This window comes from Pistacia vera, unplaced genomic scaffold (assembly GCF_008641045.1).
Source record: "Pistacia vera cultivar Batoury unplaced genomic scaffold, PisVer_v2 Contig503, whole genome shotgun sequence".
Taxonomy (NCBI): Eukaryota; Viridiplantae; Streptophyta; class Magnoliopsida; order Sapindales; family Anacardiaceae; genus Pistacia; species Pistacia vera.
Window position 1 is genome coordinate 372850 of NW_022196339.1, and position 14957 is coordinate 387806.

Sequence of the window (14957 nt, forward strand, 5' to 3'; positions counted from 1 at the left end):
TGAGAATCTTTTATTGTAAATAATGTTTACTGTTGATAATGTTGGGGGTAATCTGATACCCTCCCCCCTTGGGATTAAAACATTACTTGGTAATCTTATTTTTTTATACCTATTTTGGCCTTAATTAAATGTCATTTCGGATACAATTGCCATCAAATGTCTACCAAATAACAATTACTCAACCCCCCAACCTTTGAGAAATTAGCTAAATTGCCTAAGTCACAAAAAAGTTTAAAAGTTAATAAAATACCCCTAATCACCCAAGACCACCATCGGCCATTACTCATCATCGTCGACCGCCGACATCAATCACCATAATGGTGCATGACCGATGGGATCTGGTTGGTTGTGTACCGATAAGGCATTTTCTAGCCAAAGTTGAAGACGGCCAGATCTGTCGTTTCTATGGCCGTTTCACGGCAAAAGATGTGGCTGTGAAACGGCCACAGATTTGGCCGTGAAATGATCATAGATCTGGTCGTGAAACTGCCATGGACTTGTGATTTATGGTCGAAAATGGCTTTGTTGACGCACGACTGGCCATATACACCCAATCGTGCGCCATTCCATCAACTGTCAACGACAGCTGACGATGGTGGCTGGCTACCGGTAGTGGTTGGGGTGTTTTAGCAAAATTTCAAATATAGGGGGTTAAAAGTGATTTAAAAAATACTAAAAAATAATATTTGAAAAGAAGGACAATTTGATAATCTATATAACATACCTATCAATTTATCCTCCTAATCAAACATATTATTCACCAATTTATTCGAATCAACCAAACATATTTTCTAAACATTCATAGTAATCTTCAAGGTAATTTATCTTTCCGTTAATATAGTATCCATCTATGATAAAATATTATATGATCCAAACGTCCCCTAAGAAATATAAAAAATACATTTTTATCTGTTAAACTTAGCCACCAAATTTAATGGAGTGGGGGCTATCCATGCATTTTTGAAAGTGTCGGGTAATGCAATAATAGTCGGCAAACATATAAGAGTTTTCATACTTATCCATTTAAATGTGACATAATATTTAAATTAATAAAATTGTGAAAATAATTTTGTAACTGAAATATTTATATCTAAAAGCTCCTTCTTACTTGAACCTGACGGTGGCTTTACGGTAAAGTCATCTCTCTAATCTCTCCCCCCATCTTAATTTGGATCTAATTCTCATTTCACTTCCAGATCTCTTCGCACTTTAAATTTTGAAATTTTCGCTAAATTATAATTCAACGCAGAAAGATTCTGTCTTTCTCTCTCTGCAGATAAAAAAAAAAGAAAAAATGGCAGCAGTCTCAGTTCACCAGTACGCTCAGTGCATCACTTGCCATGCTTGGAGTCCCGATCGCTCAAGTAACTGTTTATCGTTATTGTTTTTAAGTTTTAGATTCGGTCCTTTTCATTTTGAAATGAATTCCCAAATTTCTAATATCAATTTGTTTAAATTCATTCATTGTAGTGGTTGCATTCTGCCCTAATAATAATGAAGTTCACATCTATAAACAGTTCCAAGACAAATGGGAGAAGCTGCATGTTCTGCAAAAGGTATTTGCTGTAAATGTCTCTTCAATGCATCAAATTATTTTAATTTGGTAAATTCTATTTTATTATGCTTGTTTAATATAGTCAAAAAGCTTCAGATGAAATTTTATGTTCTTAGTCAAAATAAAGGTTATTATTCATATATTACTTACCAAAAATGTTTTGCTATGTCATTTAAAGCAATGTCATGGTTGAAAATTCATCTCTCTTTTAAAATCTAAATCAGTTTATACTCAGTTTCTGATTATGATTTTATTATTTTGGTCTTTAATTGTATTTTCCTATTTGTTTATGTGACAGCATGATCAAATCGTTTCTGGAATAGACTGGAGTGCAAGGTCGAATAGAATTGTGACTGTATCTCATGATCGGAATTCGTAAGTACTTACATAATTTTGTGATACCTGTACAGTTCATGTAGTAGTTATATAAGTTGAGAGATGACATCTTAGCATAAGTTTCTTGTCTTCTTGTCATTTTCTTTTGCACATGTTATTTTATCTATTTTCCTTACTTAATTTGTGGTTTTTCTCAAGATATGTCTGGAACCAGGAGGGATCAGAATGGGTACCAACTCTTGTTATCCTTAGGCTAAATCGTGCTGCACTTTGTGTTCAATGGAGTCCCAAAGGCATAGTAACCCTGTTCTCTTTTTAATTATTGTTTTCCATTCCTTTTCTTGCCCAAGTGACATGAAAGACGTTAAATAGGAGAAGTAAACTTTCAATTAAATTAGTTTATAGATTTGAAGGCACACCAAAATGAAGTTCATAATCACTGGAAAAGGAATACGTAGACTTGTGCAGCTGATCCTATTTGTTTGTTTCTAAGGCGCATCTTGGTGTGTGTTTGCACCTGTACACTTGCATAGATGGCATGTAATATAGGTTGATAGCACACACTATTGGAATATTGCTTTCGATATTGACAATAGTGATTTTTCATAGAAGTCAAATACAATTCTCATGGTTTTGCATGCATTTACATGCTTTAACTGATGTGTTTAGTGAAATGTGAATGCTAAATCAGACTTATTTGAGCTTGTTTACTTCATTTACACATGCCATGGCTAAAGGAATTCTGGGCAGAACCTGGTCAATATTTTGGTTGCTAACACTTGTTTCCACATGAAGGGTTTTGAATTTATAAGTTTTTCATTGGTATAGCTTATTAATACTGATTGGAAATGTGGCTCTTATCTTAGTTTTCTTCACCATGCAATGACAATTATAATGATTTAACCGTTGGTGTTTTTTCTTTTTTCTCTTTTCTCAGAAAACAAGTTTGCTGTCGGAAGTGGTGCTAAAACTGTTTGTATATGTTACTATGAGCAAGAGAATAATTGGTAATTGACATTCAATTTGCAACTGCTCTACAATATATATATATATTGAGATCTGATGTACCTGAAGGATTACCTCATCTTATAAATGCTTGACCTTGTATTGATTAACAATTACTACAGAGTATTGTGCCTTTAATGGATTACTTCATAGTTCCCTTTCATGCTGTTTTGGTTAAACCTGTTTAGTAATTGGAATCCTTTTTGTCTACTACAATTATTTCTTTTTTTTTTTTTTTTTGGTGGTAAGGTTGATAATTTGTGTGTTATATTTTTCTCCAGGTGGGTCAGTAAACTTATCAGGAAGAGACACGATTCGTCTGTGACTGGTGTTGCTTGGCATCCTAATAATGTGGGTATCTCCTACTTTGATTTTTGCTGTACCTTTTGTAAGCATTTGTAAACTATTTGCATGTATGTATTAATTAATCATTTAAATTCATGGTTTGAATGTGTCCTTACATCAAACTGGAGTGGGATGTTATAAAAGGTTAACTCTTGTGTCTTAAACTAGTGAATGTGATGATTGAGACATGAATCCAAAAACTTTAGAAACTTGGAGATGGGAATGTAATGTCATGCCAGCTACTGGACCATTTTTAACCTTAATGATTGATAATCTGAAATATAAACTGATGCTAGAAATGACTGGCACATTTCTGATTAATGATAAAAACTCTGTGGTGATTCAAAAATAAATTGGAGGAAGGGATGTCTGCATTATCATGATTTGGGTTTGTTTGTCACAAGTAGAATTAATTATACATTTCGGAATAGTTTAAAAGTTTCATATATTATTACCACTTCTTTCATAAGTTCTCCCCCTTTTTGTTCTCCCTCTACTTGCTTAGTTGCTACTAAGGGCAAGTATAGCAATTAGTCATGTTGCTAATTTATGGATCATTAACATTGCAAACTCGCTAGGAAGACCTGAATTGTGTCTCAGTGCCTATTATGTCTTTACTGTTACAGATTCTTCTTGCAACAACGTCAACCGATGGAAAGTGCCGAGTATTTTCTACCTTTATTAAAGGTGTTGATACTAGGTATGTTCAATCAAATTACGGTTTTATCAGTTTATTATTTTCCTCTCTCTCCCCAACAACATTCTATGGTCACAGTATCATTAATGTTTCTCCTAATTATTGATCCAGGGATTCAAAAGCAGGCTCTTCGTCAGAGACAAAATTTGGAGAGGTTCAATATCTGATCCTTTCTCCTTATTGAAATTAAAATATAATTTTACCATCTAAATGTAGTTGAAGAATATGTTAGGCAAAGTTTCTTGTGATAATGCTTGTTTTGCTTCAGAAAGATACGAGTAGAAAAGAATACAGGACCAGTTAAAGGCTAATTATTTTGACGTTGGCATTTGATCAAAATTTCAATATTTACAATTCCCTGAAAAGGCAAAGAAATAGTATCACAATATCAGGAACAGAGAGGATCTAATTTTATAGTTGGTTATCTTGCATTGTAGGCACTTGGTATCTACTTCATGTGCAATCTGCTTGAGATGCTATTCTTCAACTTTTGCATACATAAAGTCGAACTGCTTACAGTGTTAACATTCTAACACAAACTTCTATTGGATTCACTTGTTGGTTTTCCATACAAGTTTGGTGTCAAGTCAATATTCAGTTGTGAAGTAGGTTAAAGTATCACTAAGAAGTAATTTGAAATAGCATGCATTGTATGTTGGAAACTTGATTTAGGAGAATATTGAAATCTTAAAGGGACTTGGAAAATGCTAGTGCACATCATTCTGTCTAGGCTTGCTGTAATATTATTCTCTCAGTTTGCTTTTAAATTTTAGATTATATCAAAGCATCGTGACCTTGATGATTTTCTTTTCTATTTAAAACAGCAAATTGTTCAGCTTGATCTCACATTTTCCTGGGCATTTGGTGTGAAGTGGTCACCCAGTGGAAATACCTTAGCTTATGTAGGTCAGAATCAGCTCTTTACTGCTTGTTACTTTTGAAACTTAAGCCTTTGGCATAGCTTGCTTTGACTAGAAGCAAATATGTATTCTTAATTTTGCAAGTAGGGGGCATCGTTTTAGTTCGGTCGCTCTATTCAGTGTGTCCTAAGTAGTTCCTTTTGATAAGAATTATATTTGGAAGCTGCATGGTTGTCACATAATGCATTATCTGAACTTACTCTCAGCCAACTGTTACTTTTGATCATTTAGGAATTGTATTTTCATCTCTAGTATTAGAGATCGAGAGTTTTCTGAGATGGTTTATTCTCATGTAACTGCAATTCTTGATGTTGAGCAGGTCATAATTCTATGATTTACTTTGTTGATGACGTCGGCCCTTCTCCTTTAGCCCAAAATGTTGCATTCCGTGATTTGCCCCTCCGTGATGTGGGTCAGCATCCACTCTGCTAGCGCTTTGAGAATCTTTTATTTTCTTGATATATTATTTTCTAACTTGATGTTACATATGGATGCTGTGGGACATCTGCGGTGTAATTTCAGGTCTTGTTTGTATCCGAGAGAATGGTCATAGGTGTGGGATTTGATTGCAACCCAATGGTTTTTGCAGCAGATGAAACAGGAATATGGTATGTAGGAATCTGATTATATTTTATACTAAAAAGTCAATTCACTTTTATTGAACTTAAGCTGTATACTTATCTTCTTTGCAACTCTATTTGGTTTTTTATTAATTTTATTTTTCTTAAATGATGAAATTACTTCTTGTGCTTTAAAATAAAAGTGAACCTTTTTCGGGGTGTGGCATGAGTTGGTATTATTGTAACACTAGCTTATATGCCGGATTTTATCAGTTTCTCCAGAATCACCTAGAGACCTTGCTGGCAAGATAGCTGATATTATTATTTTGTCTTTCTATTCTAGGATGAGGTTGAAGTAACTTCTCTGTATTTTCTTTTTCCTCTTTATTTTCTCTAGGAGCTTTATTAAATTCCTTGGTGAAAGGAAAACATCATCTTCAGGTCCAAAGTATGGATCACAGGTATGTAAGTTATTAAATTTGTTCCTTTTTCTTTGCTAATGTTAAAGCCTTTTGGTTTCGCTTGGTGAGAAAATTGCAGAGTATCACTTTTGAGCTGCAATATTAGTTGGCCTAGTACTTCTAAATTATATAAAAAACAGAAAAAATCTAAAGAGGAATAAAAGGAGGACCAGTAATCCATTTCATGAACTATAGGGGGAAAAAATACAGACTCAGGGAAAGAAGATAATTATCCCTGAGCAACACTTTTCAATCCCTAACTATTGAGCTTATGGAAACTGAAGACTATAACGAAGCAAAACACATTATTTTCTTACAAGATACTTTTCTTTTCTCTTAGTAATTTTCACTGTTTTTGTCAACTATAAATAACCTATTGTACATGTCCATAAAATTTTACCTCTAAATATTCATCCAATATATATAGTCAAATAGCTAAGTTTTAGCAAGACCTAAACTACTTCTGGTAAGCAAACAAAATACTTTGTAACCAAGAAGCCAAATCGTATTCAAATAGTAAATTATGCATTGACTCCCCTTTCTCTTTACAAAAGTATGCACCACTGAGGAAAAATGTTTATATGGACTCGATGTTTATTGCTTATACAACACATTGTTCTATTCGCTTTTATTCCTATAATGGTCAAGGCTTAAATAGGTGCAATGTGGTGGATATTAGATTGATTTGCCTCCTGTACCCTTCTTTTCCAGTTTTCTGAAGCATTTGGAAAACTTTATGGCCAATCTAAGTATGGAGTGAGCAATGATGCTGTTGAACCTTCAAGAACACGTGGAGGCGGCGTTCACGAGAACTGCATAAAGTAACTACCTCGGAACTTTTCTATTTGCTACTAAAACTACAATTTCATGCACATGCCATACATGTTTCCTCAGATTTCCCATTTGTTTGTTCCATTTACACTACTACCTCATATGATTTTGTTGAAAGTCAAATGTTGTGTTTTGGGAATTGCAGCTGCATTGTGCCTCTTAGAGAGGGAGGGGTTTCAAGCACAACTCGTTTCAGCACATCAGGTCGGTGAAAGCAAAATTTCTAAATTTCTTTCCTCTTCTTGACCCTTTTTCTGGTGTTTGTTTAATTTTTTTTTCTTTGTTTATACTTACACCATAAAATAACAGGATTGGATGGGAAAATAGTTGTATGGGATCTGGAGAACCACGAAGATCTTTTGGATTATCTATGAAGAAGGTCAAACTTTAGACATTTTAGAGCCGCCAAATGATACAGAAATATATGAATAATATTGTAAACTGTTCTGGATTTGTATATTAATTCGGTTGGTGAACAATTACTGATCTTGTTCTAGCTGATTTGTTTGCTAATCTGTACAACACTTTTGGAAGGACAATTCAATTCTCAAAGACCTTGGGAAATGCTAACCAAATTCATATATTTAGAGATAACATGGCGATCAACCGTCGTTTTTAGATTTATTCTTTAATAATTAATTGATCTTGGATATAATCAAGTGTGAAGTTTACCTAGTGTCCCCTAGGGGTGGACAAAAAAGCCAAGAATTTGTACCAAGCAGTTCGGTGCGGTTTAGTGTGGTATTGTATTGATTTCTAGAAATAAAGATAGGTTGACAAATATTTTTCACAATTTTTTTTTGATAAATGTGACATAATAGTTCGTAATTGGTCAGTTTGCATTTGATCAGGTGGAACTCATTGTTGGGCAGGCGGAACCTATTGCGAGCTGACACGTTTCGTTTGTGAGAGAAAGTTAGTGAGAATGGTTTGTCAATGTAGTATTACTTAGATTTTTAGCCAAAAATTATGTTAAGATTTTTTTTTTCTAAGGACCATACCATATTCTTCTCTTTTCTCTTACAAACGTGATGTGACAGTTTGTAATTAGTCAGTTTGTATTTGGTCAGACAAGATCTATTGTTGGGCAAGCATGACTTATTACAGACTGATACATCGTATTTGTGAGAGAAAGTTAACGAAAAGGGTTTGTGTATTACCCAGATTTTTAGTCAAAAATTCCGTTAAGTTTTTTTTTTTTTTTGTCTATAGACCATACGGTAATGGTATGTTATGGTTTTCACTGCAGTACCCAGTTTATTAAAAAATGAACTATACAGAACTGAACTGTTTCTTTATTTTTGCCGCATGACAGCATCTCTTTGGGTGGTTTATTTTAAATCAATACATCTACCCGTGCAAGATTATTAGAATAAGAGAAATTTTTTACTCTAATTTTAATACTTCTTTAAACTGTAAGTCTATGTCTAAACTCTAAAAGAGTGTTTTGATTTAAGCTCCATAAACACTCTTTAAAAAAAAAAAAGGCTTAAATAGCAATTATTTAAAAAATCAATCTTTAAATATATAATTATTTATACCAAAAATATTATTAAAAAAAGTTAAAAACATGTATAAGTAACATTTAGGTTAGAATCAAATTATTTAAGATATTTTTATAACTTTTCAAGAAAATAAATTATTTGTAACTGTTTCACTCTAAAATTGAAATTAAAAAGAAAGTAAAGATAATTACTAATATTTTTCTATATATATATGTGGTGGGGTTTACTATACAAAAGGGCAAAATGGTCAAACCACATATAGTCCTAATCAGCCTAAATAATGAATTGGACTAGGCATAGAGGCAGCCCAAAACAAAGCCAAGAGAAGCCTAAGGGATGGTGAGTCCAACGTGGATCCACAAGTGGGGCCTATGAAGCCAGAGTAGGTCCAATCAATGTTCTAAAAACTAGACCGGACTGGCCAGTCCGATCGGATTTATATCCGGTTCAATAAAGGATAAAAACCGGAATTTAACAATAAACCGCTTTAAACCGTTATTAGACCAGTATAACAGTATCAGACCGCCGGCCCAACCGTCCCAAATGAAAAACCGGTTCACTGAAAAAGCCCTAAATCAAATCTAATTTCATTCTCCTTTACTTCAGTCATCTGCAAATCTGCGTTTTTCATTGTTCAACACCCCTTCTTCTATTCTTCATTTCTTCTTCACCACCCTTTCCCTCATCGTGGCCTCCCACCTCCACCCTCACCTCCTCACCGTCGTACCCACCCTCACCGTTTTGGCCACCCCTTATGTATTCAATCCACCTTCTTCTGGCCCCGTTGTTTACATCCATCACCACCCAGAGATCTGTGGGTTTTCTGGTTTAAACATTTAGTTGTGTTCCATTTGGCTTGGTTTTGGAGATATGTGGGGAAGAGAAGTGAAGGGGCAGTTGGGTTTTGTAGATCTATTATAGGTCTGTAGCTGGATTGTTTTTTGGTGAGAAAAAAGAAATAAGGGGAGGGGAGGGGAGGGGAGGGGGTGGTGTTGGTGATGGTGAGAGACGGGTGGTGAAGAAGATGAAGAAATAAAGAAGAAAAAAATAATGGTGTGGCTGGGTTGTTTTTTGGTGAGAAAAAAGAAACAAGGGGAGGGGAGGGGGCGGTGATGGTGAGGGACCGGTGGTGAAGAAATAAAGAAAAAAAAAAGATAATGGTGTGGTTGAGTTGTTTTTTTGGTGAGAAGAAAGAAATAAAGGGGAGGAGTGGGGGTCGTGATGCTACTGAGGGACAGGTGAAGATCCAAGAAGATGAAGAAATAAAGAAAGATTCAAGAAGACGGAGAAATTAAAAATAAAATGACGGTGAGGGATAAGGATGACGTCACTGGTCAGATCCGTCGGTTTGACCGATCCGACCGCTCAAACCGTGACCCGATCGCTTGACCGAGTCACCTGCCGATCCAGTTTTCTGAACATTGGGTCCAATACCATAGGACCTTGCAAAGTAAACTCGCAGACGCCATCTTGTGTAGCCTAGTTAATGAGATAAAATTAGCAACCATGTGGACAAGTGATTGCCTAATCCCATTATATAGATAGTTGACAATTGGGATATTAAGGACGGAGGCACATTCGACCTCTGTAAAGCTTTAGACAACGAATTTATTGCTTGTAAAAAATTAACTAAAGTAGGCTTGCAAGTTAAGGTGTTGCTTGAGTGCCACCTCGGCAAGGCATTCACCAAGCATACTGACGTAACCAAACTCATTCTAGGGTGAAGATATTAATTAAACTTAATAATACAATTATAAATAAACTTATAATAAATAATATATTGGGTATAAGTTATATAAAAATATGAGTATTTATTGATAATGATCTTTATAATTAATATATTTATGATTATGTTTAACGATATAGAATAAAATTATAATACTTTAACAAATGTAAAACAAAACCAATAAAATTTACTAATGACCAAATTATTAAGCTAACACAAATAACAACACCTCCAAATTAAACTATAATAAAATTTCTACTAATAAAATATTCAAAGATTTATCTAACTTTTATAGCAAAATATCATAACTGTTGTTGTAATTTCACTTTTATGTTTTGATCCTTTAAAATAATGTATCAAAATACATATTTTTTATATTTATCTTTTTTTTTTTCCCTAATTTTAATGTTTTGATATGACTCATCTGTAAGTAGTCAAGATAATTAGAACGAATTGGGAATAGTGTGGATAGGTACATGGTTTCAGGTTCGATTCTCTATTTGAGTATCTGTAATTTAAGTGAAGAGACCGTGGTGGTGGGCTGTAAGCTAGCCTTTATATATAGAAGTATTGAAACACAAAACAATTGACAATAGTTTAATTTGACAAACAAATTTTAGAATTGATATTTATTTTATAAAATATATAAAAACATATACAAACTTTCTTCATTTTGTTATTTGTATAATTAAATAAATATATAAAATTCATTATAAAATTTATTAAATGTGAGATTGTTTGTAAAAACTAAGAATTTAATTTGATATTTTTGATGAATATATTTATATATATTGGGCGGGGCAGGCGCACGCGCACACATGCATGAGTGCTATGTGGCATAGGTTTGGTGAATTATAGTCTATAGACAAGGAAAAAACAAGAGAAATACAACACAAAACAAGATAGGAAGCAAGTAAGAGAATTTATTATATCTATTAATAAATTCTTATCGCAAACATTTTTTTTTTTTGTGAATAAAAATAAAAAATCCATTATTGGCATTTACTTCCAGTTTTTCCATTACTCAACTCTCTCAAAAACACCAACAAACATTTACTGAATAGTCTATCCTTGTACAAACATATTGAATATCATTTCACTAGCCTTTGATAAGTCTAATAGGTTAGAATTACAGTTTCACCCTCTTGTGACTTAACCAGTCGCAAGACCCTAAATGCGGCATGTCTAAGTTGAATGTCAAAGGGTTAACGCCAGTGGAACCCCCATTGGCCCCTTTGATTTTTGTTTTTGTTTGCAAGAAAATAAATGTTGCTTTACATTGGTGATAAGGCACATAGGATTGGAGTGTCACGCGTGAAAAGACCATAGGCTAAGCCTGCAAGTTTTCAATGTCAACTGTTTGGTTCTAGAAAGAGTGCAGGTAATTTGGTGGTGGTGTGTAACCTTATAACAAGTAACGGCGTAAGAAAAACATGAGTCGGAGAGAAGAAAAAGAGTGGGGGTGCAAACCTTTTATAGAAGAAAGAAACAAATCGTTCACTCATTTGTGACTTTTATGATAGTCAGATGAACTTTTAATTCCAAAAAACAACCAATAATTGCTTACTAACAAGAGAAGAAGTTTCAAAGGAATTTTGGTTATTAAAGTAAAGGATTTATTTTATTTTCCTGTTATGAGACGGTTTAGAATTAAATTTATCTGCTTCGAGAAGATAGTATAAAAAAATCCTTCTGTTTTGATATTTTTGTAAGAGAGTATTCCCTAATTATTGGTTATAGTATCATCGATTAAGTCTGTTACATTGTTTGTATTAGTTACATTGTTCGTATTAGTTGATGCCAACTGTATAACAACGGTTAGATTAGTTGGTAACTGTGATTAGTAGAAGATTAATTAACATCTTGTTATATGGGTTGTAATAGTGCAAAAATTCAGTAATGAAAAAGAAGAATACATTCCAAGAATCCTCTGTTCTTCATTTTATTTCATGGTATCAGAACAAAATGACGAAGCCAACTCTTGTCCTCTCAATCAACCCACTCTTTCTCCTCTTCACTTTCCTCCTTGTTGACCTCATCGTCTTCTGAATTTCTACCCAAGTTCTTCCTCAATGGAGAAATTATTGGTTTCCTTAATAAACTAGAACCGAGCAATTCTTGGCTCCCAATTTTATCTCCATCGGATTTTCTGAAATTTTATTCAATCAATCATTTGTTTCTTAAAACACCATTGTTGAAATAAAGATTTCATTTGAAGATCAGAATGAGTAATGGCAAGTGTTAATGGAGAATCGAATGTAGCAATGATAGATTCAAATTCACAACTTTATATACATCCATCAGATACTTCAAGTTCGATGTTAGTCTCAGAACAGCTTCTTGGGATTGAAAATTATGGAATTTGGAGTAGAGCTATGATAGTGTCTTTGTGTGCCAAGAATAAGCTAGGGTTTGTGGATGGAACTTGTAAAAAATTGAGTTTGCTGCTTCTTTACATGCACAATTGGAAAGGTGTAATTCTCTGGTGTTGGCTTGGATCTTCAATACAGTATCCAAAGAAATTTTTAGTGGAATTGTTTATTCTATGAATGCATCTCAAGTCAGGCAAGACCTTCAGGAGTAGTATCATAAGGTGAATGGTATAAGGGTTTTTGGAATCAATAGAGAAATCGTTAATTTGGTACAAGGAACAAATTTTGTGGCTGTTTATTTTAACAAATTAAAGGCATTAGGAGATGAGCTAAATGCTTTGGTAAGCTTACCTCCACCTGACAGTGCTTCATCAAAGGTTTACCTTGAGCATTTGAATCAGCAAAAATTACTTCAGTTTCTAATGGGGCTTAATGAATGTTACTCGATGGTGTGTAGTCAAATATTATTGATGTCACCTCTGCCGAATTTGGTACAAGGAACAAATTCTGTGGCCGTTTATTTTAACAAATTAAAGACATTATGAGATGAGCTAAATGCTTTGGTAAGCTTACCTCCACCTGACAGTGCTTCAGCAAAGGTTTACCTTGAGATTTTGAATAAGCAAAAATTACTTCAGTTTCTAATGGGGCTTAATGAATGTTACTTGATGGTGCGTAGTCAAATATTATTGATGTCACCTCTGCCATTGGTGAAACAATCTTATTTAATTGTACATTAGGATGAAAGTCAAAAAATGCTTGTTGGAATCAATATCAATTCAGAGGTATCGACTGCACTTTACTCAAAAAATAATAAAAATCGTGGAATCATAATCCAAAATATAAAGGCAAGAAGCCATATATAGAATGCAAGCATTGTCATCTTCCTGGTCACAAGAAGGATACTTGCTATAAGATTCATGGCTATCCTGCTGATTTTCAATTCACAAAAGGCAAGAATGGATCTAAAGCTAGGACTAATCAAGTGAAAGCTACTCAATCAACCATTGACTCAAAAGCTAGAACTAATCTTGGACCAGTACTCACACCAGAGCAGTATAATCATATTCTTTAGTTACTTGGAAAGGAAAATGTCTCAGCACCAATGGCTAACCTTGCAGGTAACTTCATTTCTTTGTATTCATGTCATAATACAAGTGATTGGATCATAGATTCAGGAACTACGAACCATATGACTTATGACTATCTAAGTTTAGAATCTCCTGCTAGCATAGGAATGTATTTAATTTATGCTCTTATACCTTTAGTTGATTTTTTGTTAAAGTTATTTTGAGAAAATGTGAAGAAAATGCCTTAAACTTGTATTAAGGGTAAAATGGTCTTTTCACTCAAAATTAGTTGAAATTGTGGGGAGATATTTGTAAATAAGCTCACCTCAGCGGGACCATCAACAACAGTACCGAGTGACCCATCTCCCGCTCCACAGAGAGAAAGAAGTGATGTTTCAAGAAACAGGGAAGTGAGGAACATGAAGAGATTTCAACCTAAGAAGAATAGAAGAGACTGGCAGAGTAAACGGCCTAGACCTACTGAGTTTTCCCCATGTCCAAAGTGTGGGAGAACGCATTCGGGGGGAGTGTTTAAGGGAGTTAGGCCGAAATGTATGCTATAGGTGCTGACAGCCAGGGCACTTGATGAAAGATTGTAAAGCCCACTTGCACCCGCACCCGTAGCGAAAACTTCCAGAGGTACAAATGCTAGGGTTTTTACTGTGGCACAGAGTGAAGCAAAAGCCAGTCCATAGTGCTCACCCAGTTGCTTCCAATGTTTTTGCAGGTAATAGGTGAAATGCAGTCATTTGGAACAGTCACGCAGCAGAAGGGTTGGGCAAAACTGTCAAGTTATTATTTTGAGACTTTATTATATTATGTGAAGTTTTGTGTATAAAGAAAATTAAATATGGGCCCATACTTTTATACTCGTTTATATATTTTCTTATATATATTTAATGAGTTTTTACTGTTATTTTACGAGTATACTAGCTAGAGAGAGAGAGTCATTACAAGGAACATCACAAAATTCTTTAGTAGGACTTCCAAATGGTACTAGGCTCCATATATATCATATTGGTTCTGTCAATTTAAATGAAGAGATTTCTTTAGATAATGTGTTTCATTTACCAGATTTCAAATACAGTTTGCTTTCGGTATCAAAATTGACCACTTCAAATAATTGTTCAGTTACATTCTATCCTGATTTTTGTTTGATTTAGGACCTTTGGAGTGGCAAGTTGAAGGGGATTGGTAAACATAAGCAAGGGTTATACTATTTCACACCAATTTCAAAATTAAAGACAATGCAATCAATTTACAGTCATCGCATGATATTGTTTCTAAAACATCATGTTGTATCCCCAATGTATCTTCTGGTTTACAAAATAATAAAGAGTGTGTTTCTTTATCGTCCTCTACATCTTCTTTGAATGTTGATTCAGAAACTTGGCATCACAGATTAAGGCATACTCCATATCACTTTTTAAAGTCAATGCATCTTGATCTGCCTTCTTCAGTCTTCACATACACCGCATTGCACTATATGTCCACTTGCAAAGCATACTAGAATTCCTTTCTCATTAAGTCAATCAACCACAACTAATATATTTGACTTGTTGCACATGGATGTA

At 34.2% G+C, this 14957-nt stretch overlaps 1 protein-coding gene across 1 annotated transcript; it reads left to right on the forward strand.

The window, feature by feature from the left end:
- Positions 1-1254: 1254 nt before the first annotated feature.
- On the forward strand, positions 1255-7192 carry LOC116105655 (actin-related protein 2/3 complex subunit 1A-like). The gene is made up of 15 exons (XM_031392063.1): positions 1255-1364; positions 1471-1556; positions 1854-1930; positions 2090-2184; positions 2829-2898; positions 3178-3247; positions 3868-3941; positions 4050-4092; positions 4763-4844; positions 5178-5266; positions 5381-5466; positions 5816-5879; positions 6591-6700; positions 6856-6914; positions 7020-7192. The coding sequence occupies exons 1-15, from the start codon at positions 1295-1297 to the stop codon at positions 7082-7084; spliced, it is 1140 nt and encodes a 379-aa protein (XP_031247923.1). The 5' UTR covers positions 1255-1294; the 3' UTR covers positions 7085-7192.
- The last annotated feature ends 7765 nt before the right edge of the window (positions 7193-14957 follow it).

Excerpts from the sequence above, each read along its gene's own strand:
- LOC116105655 (XM_031392063.1), top strand. The coding sequence starts at position 1,295 with ATGGCAGCAGTCTCAGTTCACCAGTACGCTCAGTGCATCACTTGCCAT. Across the intron at positions 2,185-2,828 it reads TGTTCAATGGAGTCCCAAAG|AAAACAAGTTTGCTGTCGGA; the intron begins GCATAGTAACCC and ends CTCTTTTCTCAG. Across the intron at positions 3,942-4,049 it reads ATTAAAGGTGTTGATACTAG|GGATTCAAAAGCAGGCTCTT; the intron begins GTATGTTCAATC and ends TTATTGATCCAG.